The sequence below is a fragment of the Gekko japonicus genome, unplaced genomic scaffold (genome assembly GCF_001447785.1).
Source record: "Gekko japonicus isolate JY-2015 unplaced genomic scaffold, Gekko_japonicus_V1.1 scaffold2016, whole genome shotgun sequence".
NCBI classification, from domain to species: domain Eukaryota; kingdom Metazoa; phylum Chordata; class Lepidosauria; order Squamata; family Gekkonidae; genus Gekko; species Gekko japonicus.
The window spans coordinates 48,562-62,972 of record NW_015162541.1 but is presented as its reverse complement, the minus strand read 5'-3'; the positions used below and the strand labels follow the sequence as shown (position 1 = coordinate 62,972).

At 54.6% G+C, this 14,411-nt stretch overlaps 1 protein-coding gene across 1 annotated transcript; it reads right to left on the bottom strand.

The window, feature by feature from the left end:
* Nucleotides 1-535: 535 nt before the first annotated feature.
* On the bottom strand, nt 536-12,884 carry ARMC5 (armadillo repeat containing 5). Its single transcript, XM_015406326.1, has 6 exons — nt 12,530-12,884; nt 9,467-9,574; nt 6,554-7,382; nt 4,565-5,757; nt 2,790-2,922; nt 536-2,052 (listed from the first exon to the last, which is right to left on the bottom strand). The coding sequence occupies exons 1-6, from the start codon at nt 12,846-12,848 to the stop codon at nt 1,257-1,259; spliced, it is 3,378 nt and encodes a 1,125-aa protein (XP_015261812.1). The 5' UTR covers nt 12,849-12,884; the 3' UTR covers nt 536-1,256.
* Between the last annotated feature and the right edge of the window lie 1,527 nt (nt 12,885-14,411).

The window sequence follows — 14,411 nt, the reverse complement described above, 5'->3', positions numbered from 1 at the left end:
GAGAGCCCCTTGCCACCCTCGGGAGCTCAGGAAGTGGTTCCTCCCTCCTCCTCCCCCTCCCCCCTTCTCCAGACCATCTGGATGCAGTTAGGAGAGCAGGCGTTTCCTGTAAGGCGGGGAGGGGAGGGGACGGTGAGTGGTAGGCCGCTTCTCTGTTCCAGGCAGAGATCCTCCGCTGGCATGCTGGGGCATCCAGTTCCAGATCCCGCCCGCTAAGTGTTTCACCAGAGACTCAAGCCCCGGCTGTGCGTCCCCCTTCTGCATTCATGTCTCCACACCACAGTTCCATCCCATGCACAGACAATGTCGCAGAGAAGCAGATTGTCATCTGACCAAAGTGCTGCCTCCAAAATTGGTCCCAGCTGTCTGTCTGTCTTTCCGATGACAAAAACCACATTTACCTTTTCCCATTGGTAGGGAGAGGACGCCGGTCCCTCGTTTCCCAGCTCATAAAATAAGGCAAGACCACACGGACATTTAGAGCATCTCTGAATCTATATTTGTCTATGTACAATCGCTCAGAGGCAACCCGAGTTCTACCGGCACAAATGAGCCACGCCCCCTCCGATCGGCCTCCCAACTCACAAAGTCCCCCCTCCACCCCCTTCTCTCCTCATGAGCCCCAGAGCAAGCGAGTCCGAGGGGTCCGTTCTGCAGGATTCTCTTCCCAACTCAGGCTCCTTTCGTCACGTATTGATCCCCTTCTTACATCTCCATCGGAAGCCACACCCTCTCACACAGTGGAGGGGGAATTTCTACAGAGTCACCTCCTAGGACTGGGGTCCCCCATCTGAATTCCTGGTGTGCAACGGGGAGCCCCTCCCTTGAGTTCCCCCTACAAGAAAGGGACCCGCCGCCCACTTTCCACTGCTGCCATACTCGGAACCAGACAGAGACTAACCGCGTGCTCCTCCATTACTGGATGGGAATGTCTCTGCAAATGAAGGGGTGGGGAGAGGCTGCTGCGGAATCGGGCTACATTACCACCACCTTTCCACAACTCGCTTCCCTGTTATCCCCCCCCACAACACACAGAGCGGCCTCCTCTGCCTTCCACCTCACATACACAACCCACTTTGGTGAGGGGGTGCTCAGTGCTACTTTCCACTCCCAGGGGATGCCCAGGTCGAACTTCACGGATCACCCAGTTTATTCTTAGTGCTCCTGCTGCAACTGCATTGGCGTGCTCCACTACAACACTGATACTGCGGTGGTGTGTGAGAGACTGGAGAGGGAGGAGACGAGGGCTCAGGCCTTCAGCCCAGCTGTCCCTCAGAACCGGAGCCCCACGGGGACTCCAGGACTGCCCTTAAGAGCTCCTCGGCCAACCCGCTAGGATTTCCGGTGGATCGGAGCAGTTCAGCCAACACAGCGGCTTGCCGGGTGGGTTCTGCCGACTCCTGGAGCGCGTAGGAGGCACACCGCTGGAGCAGGCGGGGCCGGTTCTGCCGTTCGGCCAAGCGGTACACCTCACCGATGGTCCCTGGGCGTAAGAAGCCCCGGCAGATGGCATCATCGACCAGAGACTGGAGCTCAGGGAGGATATACTGTTCCGCAGCCATCAAAATCTCTTCCGCCAAAGTGAGGGAGAACGGCACGCCCAACACTGGGCAAGGTTCCCCCCGGCAGCCGTGAAGAAAGTGCGTAAGGGCCAGGAAGGGCTCGGGCGACAGGCCGTGGAGCGTCACCGTGGCACAGCACGACTCGGCAAACCCTCCGCTCAACATGGCGTGGAAGACCTCGGAGGCTTCGCTCACCACCTGACGCGAGGCGGGCACCGTGGTGCCGCCGTCAAGCTGGAAGTGCAGGTCGGCCCTGCCGTCGTCCACCAGCTGGTGGTAAGGACAAGGCTGTGGGGGGTCCAAGCGGGGCCGCTTTAAGGCAGGAGAAGAGACCCCTGCCGCCGTAGGTGGGGCTGGAGAGCCCAGGAGGAGGGAGAGTGAGTCGGAGGCGTAGAAGATGAAGTGGGGGTCGGGGCCTCGCACCAGGGCGGCTAGCAGGAGGCGCAGGCCGGAGTGGTCCAAGAGGAGCTTCCGGCAAAGGGAATCCTTCCTGCAGCAGAAGCAAAGAAAGAACATCACACTCGTGGCCTTCGGGTTGCTTCGACCTTTTCCTTCTCATCCTGGAGAGATTTTGGCCCAGAAATTTGAGGAGGCACATTGTGCTGACCACATGTACACATTCTCCCCAAATCCCTCCCCCCATAATGCCCTTGGATCCCACCAAAATCTTCTGCCAACGGAATGGAGCACAAATTCCTTGCCGCCCCGCCCCCCCTGCAGTCCAAGAGTGGCCCTCCAAACGCTGGTCCTGGGAGACAGCAGATCCCCCAAAACAGCACAGGGAGGCTGGAAGGCTGCAGCATGAGAGAGGAAACTGGCGGTCCCCCCTTCAGTCTGCAGAAATCCTCCACGGGACCCAACTCTGTACAATTCCCACTTTCCTGACACTGCTGTCACTTCCTTCTGACACACTATTTCCTTGCCTGTCTTTGCAACTCCTCTCTAGACTAGCAGGTCCCTTTCAGCCCCTCAGTACATGCAGAAGAAAAGCTGACTGGTGGGTTTTGCTTCCTCCCCTGACATCCAATGTGCGGGATGAGCAAAACTATCCACTCACTCTTCCCCGGCCCAGAGTACACCTCTTGTTTGAGCACGCTGGCCTCCTTGCCCACTGGCTGCCGTCCTGTGTGAGGAAGCAGCCACTGCCGGCAAAGGGCCAGGCTGACAGACCCAGCTTGGGCTCCCCCTGCTGGTCCTGGGAGGAAGAGATCCATCAGTCGGACCCACCTGCAGATCAGGGGGAGGGCAAGAGCACAGGCCACCTGGTCCGACTCGGAGCCCGACAGCAGCAGGTGGTTGAGGACCCCTACACCAAAGGGGGACTCTGCTTGTACACGCAGGTTCATCAGCAGCGTCTCACCTGGCAAAGGCAGGGAGGAAGAACAGTAAGTCAAATGCCGCAATGGCCAGTCAGCCCCCCCCCCCCCGCTTTTCCCAGTTCCCCTTCAGATGCCCTCAGAGGCCCTGAGATGCACCTCATTGCACTCAGCTTTAGATCTTCCAGAAGAAGTCTGCTCTGTAAACCACATGAGAAATGAAAGGCTCCCTTGGATCTGGAAGCGCCCTTGCCCAGCTGGTATCAGCAACCCAGGGGCTAAGAACGCAAAAGGAGCCCTGCTCGATCAGACCAAAAAGCCATTCGATTCCTCTTTACGGTGGCTTCCAAGTCCACAATAAAGGCTTGAAGGGAACTGTCCCTCACCAGTTTCCCACAAGAACGGAAATCCAGAGGCCTGCAGGGGTTCTCCATTTAGCCACAACAGTCTAGCAACAGCTATTTGTTATCTTCCATGTATTTGTTCTAATCGGCTTCTAAAGCCAGCACCCGTAAGTACATCTTGTGGCATCAAAATTCCATAAGTTACTCATGTATTATGTAAGTATATTCTTTTAAAAAGTACTGCCAATCAGTTCATTGACCGAGTCTCAGTTCGCATATTACAGGAGACAGGAAAGAAGCTCTTTATCCATTTTCTCCTGTGTCCTATTAGTGGTTCGAAGGCTGGATCAGGATCGGGGAGACGCCTGGTCAAATCCCACTCTGTCAGTGAACCTGACTGGGTGACCTCGGGCCAGCCTTTCTCTCTCACAGCGGGTGGGTGGGTGTCTTTTTACACTGAAGCCTCCGTGCAAAGCCCTCTGGGACAGAGGAAGAGAATATATCGGAACCTCAGACAAACATCAGACTCCTGATAACTAGACTCCAGGAACCACTGAACGGAGCCACCCATCCACAAAGGGAACCCCAGTGCAGCACCCCCCCCCCCCCCAAAACTCCAGAAATACCCACACAAGCTTCCCAGAGCAAGATTAGCTACACTGCTGAAAGCGTCTTGCAGCACCTTAAAGACAAACAGGTTTTCTGATGCCCTGGCTCACTTCATCAGATGTACAAACTGCTTGCTTCAGCATCCTGCAGGATGCGCACAGTTGCCCACCTTTTGAGATTTGCCCAGAAAGTTCGTACATGCATACACACGGTGCTGCCTTATACTGAGTAAGACCCCTGGGTCCATCAGGATCAGTACTGTCTACCCGGACTGGCTGCAGCTCTCCAGGGTCTCGGGCAGAGGGTCCCTCGCACTCCCAGATGCCCAACCCATTTAACTGGAGACACCAGGGACTGAACCCGGGACTTTCTCCGTGCCATGCAGATACTCCAATGGGAGCAAGTGCAAAGCCTTGGTCTTCTGATCCCACTCCGTACCATTCTTTCCCCCCCTTATGGCCCAGGTATCGCTCCACTACCTGTGGGGCCACACAGACGCATCAGGCAACGCGTGCTCCAGTCCCCAAAAGCCTGGCGCCAGGAGAATCCAAGTTGAATCCTAGAGCATTCCGGTCTGGGGAGGGGAACAGGTGTGGGGCATGTTGCTTTATTTTTGGTTTTTTAAACGATTTTTTTTAAACTATTAGCGTAAGCCACCTCGAACAAGAAGGAAAGACAAGATATGTTTTTTTTAAAAATAAAAGAGGACGAGACAGAGAGAGAAAACACGCACCGAGCTCCTTGCATCTCCCAGGGTCGTGGCGTCCCGCCTCCAGGTTCCCCGGCCCCTCCTCTTCCTGTTCCATAGCAGCAGCACTAGCAGCTTGCTCTGGCGACAGGCCCAGCACCAGCCAGGCCCGGATGAGCGAGGCCCCGAAGGAACGGACAAAGGCCTCCAGGCAGGCAGGGTTGCAGGTGAGGCGATGCAGCAGCCGCAGGCAGCGGGACGAAGGGGCGGGGCTCCCCGTGACGTAGCGGAGCAGCCCACGCAACACCGTCGGCGTCACCAAACTACGGCTGGGATCCTCGGCTTGCGAAAACCGTGAGAGCAGCAGCAGAGCCGGGGCTTCTGGGGCGTGCAGTTCCCTGTCGCCCCCATGTGGAGAGAAAGAGAGCGGCAGGGCCAAGGAGAGCAGTGGGGATGGGGTTTCCCCGATGGGGCGCGATGCCTGAGGAGGTGTGGCCTGCTCAGACGCGACACGAAACTTGGTGCGTCGCTTCCAGCAGAAGGTAGGTGGCCTGGACTCCTCAGGGGAACCCGGAAAGTTCTGAAGGGGCAGCTTTTTGGGTGCCGGACATGCCTCTTCGGCATTCGGGGATCTGGCAACAAAGCCGGGTGACGGCTGGTTTGGGTCACCCTTGCTTGGAAGCGATACAGTTGTGTGTGGACTCCCAGCCCCTGGCTCATTCTCATCTGTGGCCGGGACAATCTGGGCTGACCCTGCTGCTTCCTCGGCCGCTTCCGCTGAGCTTGTCTCCGGCAACGCTGTGACCAGAGGCTCCTCCCGCTGACCGGCCCCAGCCGCTTCGTGCTCCTTGGCCCCTGACAGACCCACAGTCGCTAGGAAAGGTGACCGTGCGGAATGGAGGCTCCCAGTTTCTTTGGAGACAGGCAAGGCAGCTACAGGGAGCGTCTCTTCCGGAGGCACTCCATCTCCCTCCGCTGGGTTTATTTCCGCAGAAGAGCCTGGCTGTTCCACGAGCGCCAAATCCAGCAACGGGCAGTTCAAGAAGTCAGGGGACTCTGCCCTGGACTGGGTCTTGACCCCTGGGGTGGCGTGGCAGGACCCCGGGGACTCGTCTTGCAGCTCCTGATTGGGGCTGATGCATCCTTGGGCGTCTAGCTCAGAGAGGGTGGTGTCTGGGGACCACTGTGGGGACAGGTCTCCGGGACTGGCAATGTAGCCTTCGGAAAGCAGCCAGGACCTGTGGGAGATTGGGAGAGGAGGTGGGGAGAGAGAAGACAAGAGCATAAGAAAAACCCTAAAAGAGGGATGCTAGTCAGGGAGAGGGAGGGACTCAGACCAAACGCTTGCTCACACTGCCCTCTGCTGGTAAGAATCCAGAAGCGCGTCAGGAAGGCCTGCGCCTGGCAATTACAGGCATCGGCCACTGCATGCACAAAGCCCCTTTTGGCACAAAGCCCGAAAGCCAACGCTTGCAACGCATTCTGCCTCATGACTGCCTGTGGGCCCTGGTAGGCTCAAAGGGCACAGGGAAAGAACTGTACTGCAAACGGCACCCACCTGCTACAGGAGTTCAGGCCTAGTGAAGTGAACCACATTCTGCAGAATCCTGAGCAACACGGCTGCCATCCAGGGGCTGAACACCCCCTCCCCACTACTGGTTTGTAACCCTTCAGTCTCCAGGGGAAGCTCATAACAAAGCAGGTCTGCAGTGCCTCCCGTGGCCGAAGGGGAGGGCGGTGTTCTTCCCTGGCTCCTACCCCAACCCCCATATCCTTCGCTGCTTTCTCCTTTCCCCTGCCCAGCCCAAATTCCCACTGGTCTGAACACTAAAACAAGTGATGTTCAGTATTTTGTGTGCTGAACTTGCCCGAGATCCTTCCAAATCCAGGAACGGATTTTGTTGCTCAGTGCGAAACCCGGCTCTTCCTTGGGTACACAAAGTGTACAGGGCTGAACCCCTGTGCCACTCCCCTTCTGCGAGCCTGTCGGCAGACCCTGAGCAAAGCTGGCCCCCAGCGGGAGGGAGGGCTTACCTGAGACTCTGGAAGCTGGAGGACTCTGCCCCGGGTGTGGCCTGCTCCCCGCGGCGACCCTCTGCGGGGAGGTCAAACGAGGTGGCGTCTCTCCCGTCCTCCTGCTCCTCGGCCTCCTCTTGCTCCTGGCCGCCCCACTGGCCCCGGGCCGCAAGCCTCCCCACCAGCAAAGGCACCAGTCCTCTGGCCTGCAGCATCTCCAGGGCCTCTTCGTCGTACAAGAAAGCCACGAAAGCCACCACCACGCGGGCGTGGAAGGAACTGTGGCCTCGGTCCCGCAGCAGGGAGAGCAGCAGCTCCAGGCCCCCGGCTTTGCGGATCCGGCTCCTGTTGACTGCCTCCCGGCACAGCAGGCAGAGGGCCCTCACCAGAGCATGCAGGGCGGCCCCCGGAGCGCCGGAGCCCCGCCACCTTTGGATCTCGGTCACCAGCACTTCCACCCCTCCGGCGTTGCCCACGGCTGGCCGCAGCATCCCCTGCAGGCAGAGGTTGGCCAGGGCCACCAGGGCCGACTCCCGCACCGCCCGCTTATCGTGGCTCGTCAGCGTCACCAGGGGGGCCACCCCGCCCCCCATGCTCAGCTGCTCGGCACAGTCACGGCTGCAGCCCTTGGTCAGCTCCAGGAGGGCCCGCACGGCCGCGGCAACCAGGGCGGCGTCATCCAGGGAGGAAGTCAGGCGCTCGGCAATGGGGCGCACCGCCCCCTGCTGGGCCAACGCCAGGCGATGGGCGGGGCTGTCGGCCAGGTACCGCACCGCTCGGATCACGCTCTGCAAACACTCGCTGTCCTGGGAGGTGGCGAGGATCTGGATCAGCGGGGGCACCGCTCCTGCAGGGAGGTGGTGGGCGGGGAATTGAAGAGAGGCCAGAGGAAAACAAAGTCAGGCACCCTCGTATTACCCAGACGACCCAGAAGCTTCTCAGCCGGACCGCCATATCTCCCTCCTCCTCCTCCCAAAACTAGGCCTTCTTATGCTGCCTCCTCCTGGTGCCTGCTGGGATAAAGGCACAGGATGACACTTTAAAGGTACCCGCGTGGGCCCACCTAACAATAACCAAATAACTTTGCAGCCACACGGTCCTCTCAGCTACTCGTGGCTGCTGAATAAAGCTCCTTGGCCTGGATGGCTTGGGCTGGTCCAGTCCCATCAGATCTTGGAAGCTCAGCAGGGTCAGCCCTGGATGGGGGACCCCCAAGGAAGCCCAGGGCTGCTCTGCAGGGGCAGGCCATGGCAAACCACCCCTGAACGTCTCCTGCCTTGGAAACCCTGCAGGGTCGCCATAAACCGGCTGTGACTTGATGGCACTTGCTCCCACTGTCACCTCCACTAGGCCACATGTCATTCTGGACAAGAAAGAAGGAGCCCTAACGGCCTTAAGCTGCTTATTTCACAACTTTCTGTGTTATGTGTTTGTGTCAGCCTTGAAAGGTGTCCTGCCTGGACAGTCATTAAGCTAATTCAGAACTTCTATATGTATTTTATTAGCCGACAAATGACAGTCATGCTTCAGTTCCTGGGGGTACTGATGGTTTCACGTTGTTCTTTCACTGCAGGGAACTGAGCGTGCAAATCATCATCTGTGTCGGTGATTAAAGTAGATTCTTCCCTTTCCTCCCAGTGACGGCTAGATATGCCAACAGGCCATCTTGTTCTTAAAAGGTTTTCAAATACTTATGTTTGGATGTTTCTATTATTGAATGTTTAGGGTTCTAACTGGTTTTATAATGTATGGAATTATTCTGTTGTAAACCGCCCTGAGTCCCACGTTAGGGGGGGGGGGTGTCAAGAAATCTCATGAAATAAATAAATAAATCTTCTGACCAAATGTCACAGTAAAAGCTACATAACGCAAAGACCTGGATAGCCCAGGTCAGCCTGATATCACTAGATCTCGGACGCTAAGCAGGGTTGGGCAAACGACCTCTGTACATCTCTGGCCTGAAAACCCCAGGGGTCCACCATAATGTGTTGCCAAAGGCTTTCACGGCCAGAGTTCATTAGTTGTTGCTGTAGATTTTCCAGGCTGTATGGCTGTGGTCTTGGCACTGTAGGACCTGACGTTTTGCCAGCAGCTGTGACTGGCATCCTCAGAGGTATAACACAGAAAGTTGGAGTACTCTCTGTGTCAATGTGAGACACCGACACATTGACACAGAGAGTACTCTGTTCATTCTTGCACTGTAGCACCCCCCCCATATTCGAATTGTGCAACACACCAAACAGCCTTTAGATCAAGAAATAATCATCACTGTGCTTTAAAAATTGCACAGTGCATTTCAAATGTTCAATGCGTTTTGCAGCCTCCAGCAATCCTTATGCTGGCCATGAAAGATTGCCTATTTATTTGTTTGTTTAGAAAATCTCTATGCTGCCTCGTCAGAGCCCCACTCAATGTGGCTTACCATTAAATTCATGTTATCGATCTAACAACCTCCCCCCACCCCAACCAAGCCATTAAAACAGAGTGGCATCATTACCCCATATTGCAGAGATGGGCTGGGAGGCTTATGTAAGGCCACCGAAGCAATCCACCGCTGGGGCATGTTTCAAACCAGGAATTCCTCGGCTTCGGCACTGGGCCACCGGGCTTTGCCAGAAGGCTACCAGTCCCCCAAGTGCTGGCCGGGATACCGCAAACCCACCTCAGTCCCGTTTGCGGAAAAGAGGAGCGCTTCGTTACGGAAGAGGGCAATGATCCCCTTGCTGCGAGGTATTTCACAGCCCGCGTTCTCGGCCACTTCTGGTTCTCGAGGCAGCTTCCTTCCCGTCGAACACGAGGGTGCTGGAGAGGCCGGCCGTTGCTCCTGCCTTCACAGAGCAAGGTCACACCACCGGAGCACTTCGTACAGAGAGGGCCCCAAGCCCTGCAACCCCTACCCCAGGATCCCCAGAGTACCACCCCGTGTTCAACCTGCTTCATGTATGGCCTGGCAGTTCTCCGTGTCTACGGCCAAGTTGCCGAGAGCCCGAGCCGTCCGATTCAGGATGCTTTCCACGGCGAGCGATTTCAGGACGGTAACTGCAAGGATGAAGGGTGTGGGGGGGGGGAAGGAGGGGGAGAGATAATCCTGTTAGAAAAGCACAGGTGGCTGTCTTTTTCTCCCCCCCCCCCCCCCCCCGCCCCCTAAATAAGCCTTTTAAAAAATCCACGGGCGTTGCTTTTTGCCCCCCCCCCCCCCCGCCCCTAGCTCTGGTTGGGAGCAGCTGCCTAAGGAGGGCAGCTTTCCCCATTCAGCCTGGCCAGTCTCTTATCGACTGTAAACCCTCTGTTTCCAAGCATCAAGGTCTGGCATACAATGTTCCAAAAAGATGGGGCGCTTCCACACATGCTGAATCATGCGAGTGGGTTTTGCCATTTCACACAGTGAAACCCAGTTGCGAAGTGCACTGAAAGTGGATTGAAAGCGCGTTATTATTTAGTGTGTGTGTGTGAAAGCGCCCATCGTTTCAGAGGGGAGCCATGTTGGTCTGCAGGAGAACAGCTGGATCCCAGTCCCGTGGCACTGTGGAGACCAGCAAGGTTCCAAGAGCCAAGGCTCTCTTTGTCAGAAGAAGGGAGTTTTGACACTCAGAAGCTGACACATAGAGGAATTTCAGACAGACGATATAATCCGGAAGAGGAACGGTTCCCAAACGGTTTCTGGTCTGTCGTTTCAGACAGAACCGTTTTAGAACCGGTTCCCTACCGGAATATATTTGTAATTTCAGACACAAACACATCTGTCCCATTTAGGAAACGGGGCTGAAGCGTTTTACCTGTCAACCGCTTCCAAGTAGTCTTCAGTTTCCTCTCCCGGTTCCGATACGCTTTTTCCCGCCGTTTTTCACCCGTGCGGGCGATCTCCGGCTTTTAAAAAAATGTTTGCTTTATAGCATTATAGCGCTATAACGGAACAGCAGTATATCAAACCCATTGGAATGCCTGGAGTGTTTTGTTATAGTGCTATAGTGCTATAGCGCTATAAAGTGAACATTAAAAAAAAAAAGATGGAGATCGCCCGCGCGGGCGAAAAATGGCGGGGGGAAAGTGGTGCAGTCTGAAATGGCAAACCACTTCAGATCCAGCTCTTTACCAGAAGGGGAAAGCCATGTGTGAAATGGCAGCCCTATACCGGTTTACTCCATGATGGATCAAAAACAGCTTCAAAACGGGTTAAAAAGGGTAATGTGAAATTCCTCCCTGAAAATCGTGTTGGTCTCTTAAGGTGCTACTGGACTTGAATCTTATGCTCTACTGTATCTAATACATGATGCACTGAGAAAAAGCAGTCGATTTCCCACATGGCACCGACACAGATTATTTCGCAATTACATATGAGATTTTGCTGTTGAGGAGGGAAGAGACTGGATTTATACCCCTGCCCTTCACTTGGAGTCAGAGCAGTTTACAATCTCCTTTCCCTCCCCAGACAACCTGTGAGGTAGGTGGGGCTAAGAGAGCTCTCTTGAGGACTGCTCTTGAGAGAACAGCTCTGAAGGAACTCATGACTGACCTAAAGTCACACCAGCAGCTGCATGTGAAGGAGTGGGGAATCAAACCCGGTTCTCCCAGATTAGAGTCCACCCTCTTAACACAACACCAGCCTGGGAAACAACAGGCCGTGGCTCAGGAGTATGGGACACGCTTCACATGTGGAGGGTCCCAGGTTCAGCCCTGGGTATGTGCAGTTAAAAGGATCTGAAAGAGCAGATGCAGTGCTGACTCTTGGAAGAAAACAATCTTAAACAACGTGGAGCCTCGGTCTAAAGGCAGCTCCGTGCATGGGCCCACGATGGACCACTCCAAAGCCTCCAGGTGGACCACCACTGTGTCCTTCAGAGGAAAGGCCAGTTTCCACAGAATCACTCACATAGCTGCATGCACTCTCTGATGACAGCCCCACATTCTAGCTTCAAGCAGGGGCCAAGAGAAAAAAAGGTAGTTCAAAAGGAAATGGTTACGAGGCGACAGGGCTTTCAATGTGTTTGGGATGGTTTCCAAACACCCACCTAGCTAGCCAGCAGCAGTCCAACTATGGAATTTGAGAGGATGAGGCGGCGTTCCATCTACAAAGCAAAGTGCAAGCCCGGACATGTTCTCGAGCTGCTTCCCGTACAAGAGAAGGCCAACGTTTCAAAGCACACTCCCCTAAAATGGACACAAGTCCAAGGGGCACTGGCCCACAAGACCTAAACCGACCCTTGTTTGAAAATCCTCGGGACCGCCTGGTGAGACGCTGACGCATTTCTGCAACCGCCCGTGAACTCCGCAGGGCAACGTCTGACAGTCACACCTGACGCAACCTTCAAGGGCCTTCCGGCACAAGGCGAGCTTAAAGGTTGCATCATCTCACCTGAGCAGGCAGAGACGCCTCCTGCCCTCCTCCGCAAGGCGCCCAAGAAGGAAAAGCCCACCGCTTTTCAGCTCAGAAAGAGAGGGCTCCAGGCAGGGCCGGATTTAGACTTGCTGAGGCCCTAAGCTATACAAAACCCAGAGGCCCCCTACTGTTTTAAATTACATCAGCTGGTCTCAGAAAAATTTAAAATATATACGCCTTTTTTAATATTTGAAAATAGATTGTCTTTTGATTTTTATTAAAAAAATAAAAATAAAGGATGCGTTTACAAAATCAGAGAAATAATCACATCATCAAAGGGTTTTTAAAATGACAAATAAGGCTCCCGTAGATTGCGAGGCCCTAAACTGTAGCTTATTTAGTTTATGCGTAAATCCGGCACTGGCTCCAGGCTGGGCGCGACACCAGCAAACCCACCACCACCCCCGCCGCGGCCCGCAGGACTAGAGGGCGCCTGGTCCTCCGAGACCCCAGACTGCGTGCCCACACAGGAGAGGGAAAGCGGCTACATCCAGGGGAGGGGGAAAGGCTCCCTCCCCGGTACATTTGGAGGCCCCAAGTCCGGACCCCCGCCTAGAAGCGCCCCGCGGGCTCCTCACACACACACACACCCCCAGCGACCCCTCCCCAAGACTCACCGAGGGGCGGGATCCCCCCGAGCTCGCGCACCTGGGAGCGGCTGCCCCCCTCGGTGCAGCAGTTGCCCAGGATGCTGAGGGCCAGGTCGAGGGTGCGTCGCGGGCGGGGGGCGCTGGCCAGGACCCCCAGGAGGGGCGCCAGCCCCCCGCGGCTCCTGAAGCGAGCGATGCCCCCGGCCTCCTTGATGTGCTGGGTCCTGAGGGCCAGCAGGGCCTTGCCCAGGCCTGGCTCCGTCCCCTTCTGCAGCTGGGCCAGGCAGTAGCCGAGAGAGCCGGCGGCGGGGCAGCCGCCCCCACCCTTCGGAGCCGAAGCTGCCATCTTGGGAGAAGCCCCTCACGGGCACGGGGGACGACGGAGGGCGGCTAGGGCATCAAAGTGGCCACGCCCCTAGGGCACTCTGGGAATTGTAGTTCCCGCCGTCATGGTGATAGGGAAATGACTACGAGTCCCGATACACACCGCGAGAGTCAAGGCTGCGAGGGAGGAAGCATTGGTGCATGACGGTAGTTGTAGTCCCATTGTTATCGTTTCTTTTGGCTATATAGGGCGGCGACTACAACTCCCAGGGATTCAAGCGGCACCAACGAGCGGGGAGGGATCGTGGAGAATAGCCCTATGGGGACTGTAGTTTTTTTGTAATATAACAGACACCTACGAAGGCTTCTCACCATATCAAATGTTCCGGCAGGATATGAAAAGGCACGATGGATGGGGGTTGTGGTTTCAACGCGGAAATGTGCTGGTGTAAATTGTCGCGTGGTTGTTTTTGCAATCATTTCCCTGTTTTGCTTCGATGGATAGCGAAATCTACGTACCGCCTTTCATGTGATATTTGAAAGTCACAAACAATAGGAAACAAAAAAGTATTTCAGTTCTTGCTTGTCAGTTCTGTAAATTTGCGTCTTACTTTCCAAGTTTTCAATTATGTACATCATTATTATGGTATAATATGTTTTTAAATGCTACCAAATTGTATTTGATGTTTTATTATTGCAAGATTTCTTGCCATGTAAGCCGCCCTGAGCCCTACGGGGGAGGGCGGGATATAAATTTAATAAATAAATAAATAATATTATTGCATCACGAATAGGCATCATACTTTAATGAATGACATAAGCAAAAGGGGAAAGAAAGAAAGAACGTTATAAAAAGAATAGACACCACCCTCCAGAACTTTATAATCTGAATTTATACATTGGGGGGAAACAGAGGAGTTTTAGGATTTTGCTTCATCAGTACACCCACACAATTAGTTGCTTATTCTTTCAACAATTCTTAGCCAAGTAGTTTCTGTAGTATACTGGCCAAGCACCCTCACTGCCCCACAAGAAATTGTGACATATGGCTGTATGTTCAGATGGTCAGCCATGTTGGTCTGAAGCAGTAGAACAAATGTAGAGTCCAGTGGCACCTTTAAGACCAACAAAGTTTTATTCAAAGTATGCGCTTTTGTGCAAAAGCTCATACTTTGAAGAAAACTTTGCTGGTCTTAAAGGTGCCACTGGACTCTAAACATGTTGCTATAGGTTCACTTCCACCTGCTATTTCCTGAATTCCATCTACACTGCCATAGCCCCTCTTTCACTTAAATATTTTTATCAGCAGTTCAAAGTATACATCAGCCACTTCAACAGGTAACAGGCTGGGCACTGCTTGATGTCTTGGTATTAATGTGCATGTGTTCTCTTTAAAGACAAGGTGCCCACTCAGAAATTGACCTTCCAAAGACTTGGGGGAGTGAGCTGAACTCCAAAGAATGACAACTTGAGTAACTCAGTAAAAAATTACAAAGACACTCCCCAGGGAAAAAAACAGTGACAGTGATTTATCAAGCAGAGATACCAGAAAATGCCAAAAAAAATTGCATTAGACTTCAACGTA

Excerpts from the sequence above, each read along its gene's own strand:
- ARMC5 (XM_015406326.1), bottom strand. The coding sequence starts at position 12,848 with ATGGCAGCTTCGGCTCCGAAGGGTGGGGGCGGCTGCCCCGCCGCCGGC. Across the intron at positions 7,383-9,466 it reads CCAGGCCATACATGAAGCAG|GAGCGGTGCCCCCGCTGATC; the intron begins GTTGAACACGGG and ends ACCTCCCTGCAG. Across the intron at positions 2,053-2,789 it reads GCCCTCCCCCTGATCTGCAG|GAAGGATTCCCTTTGCCGGA; the intron begins GTGGGTCCGACT and ends CTTCTGCTGCAG.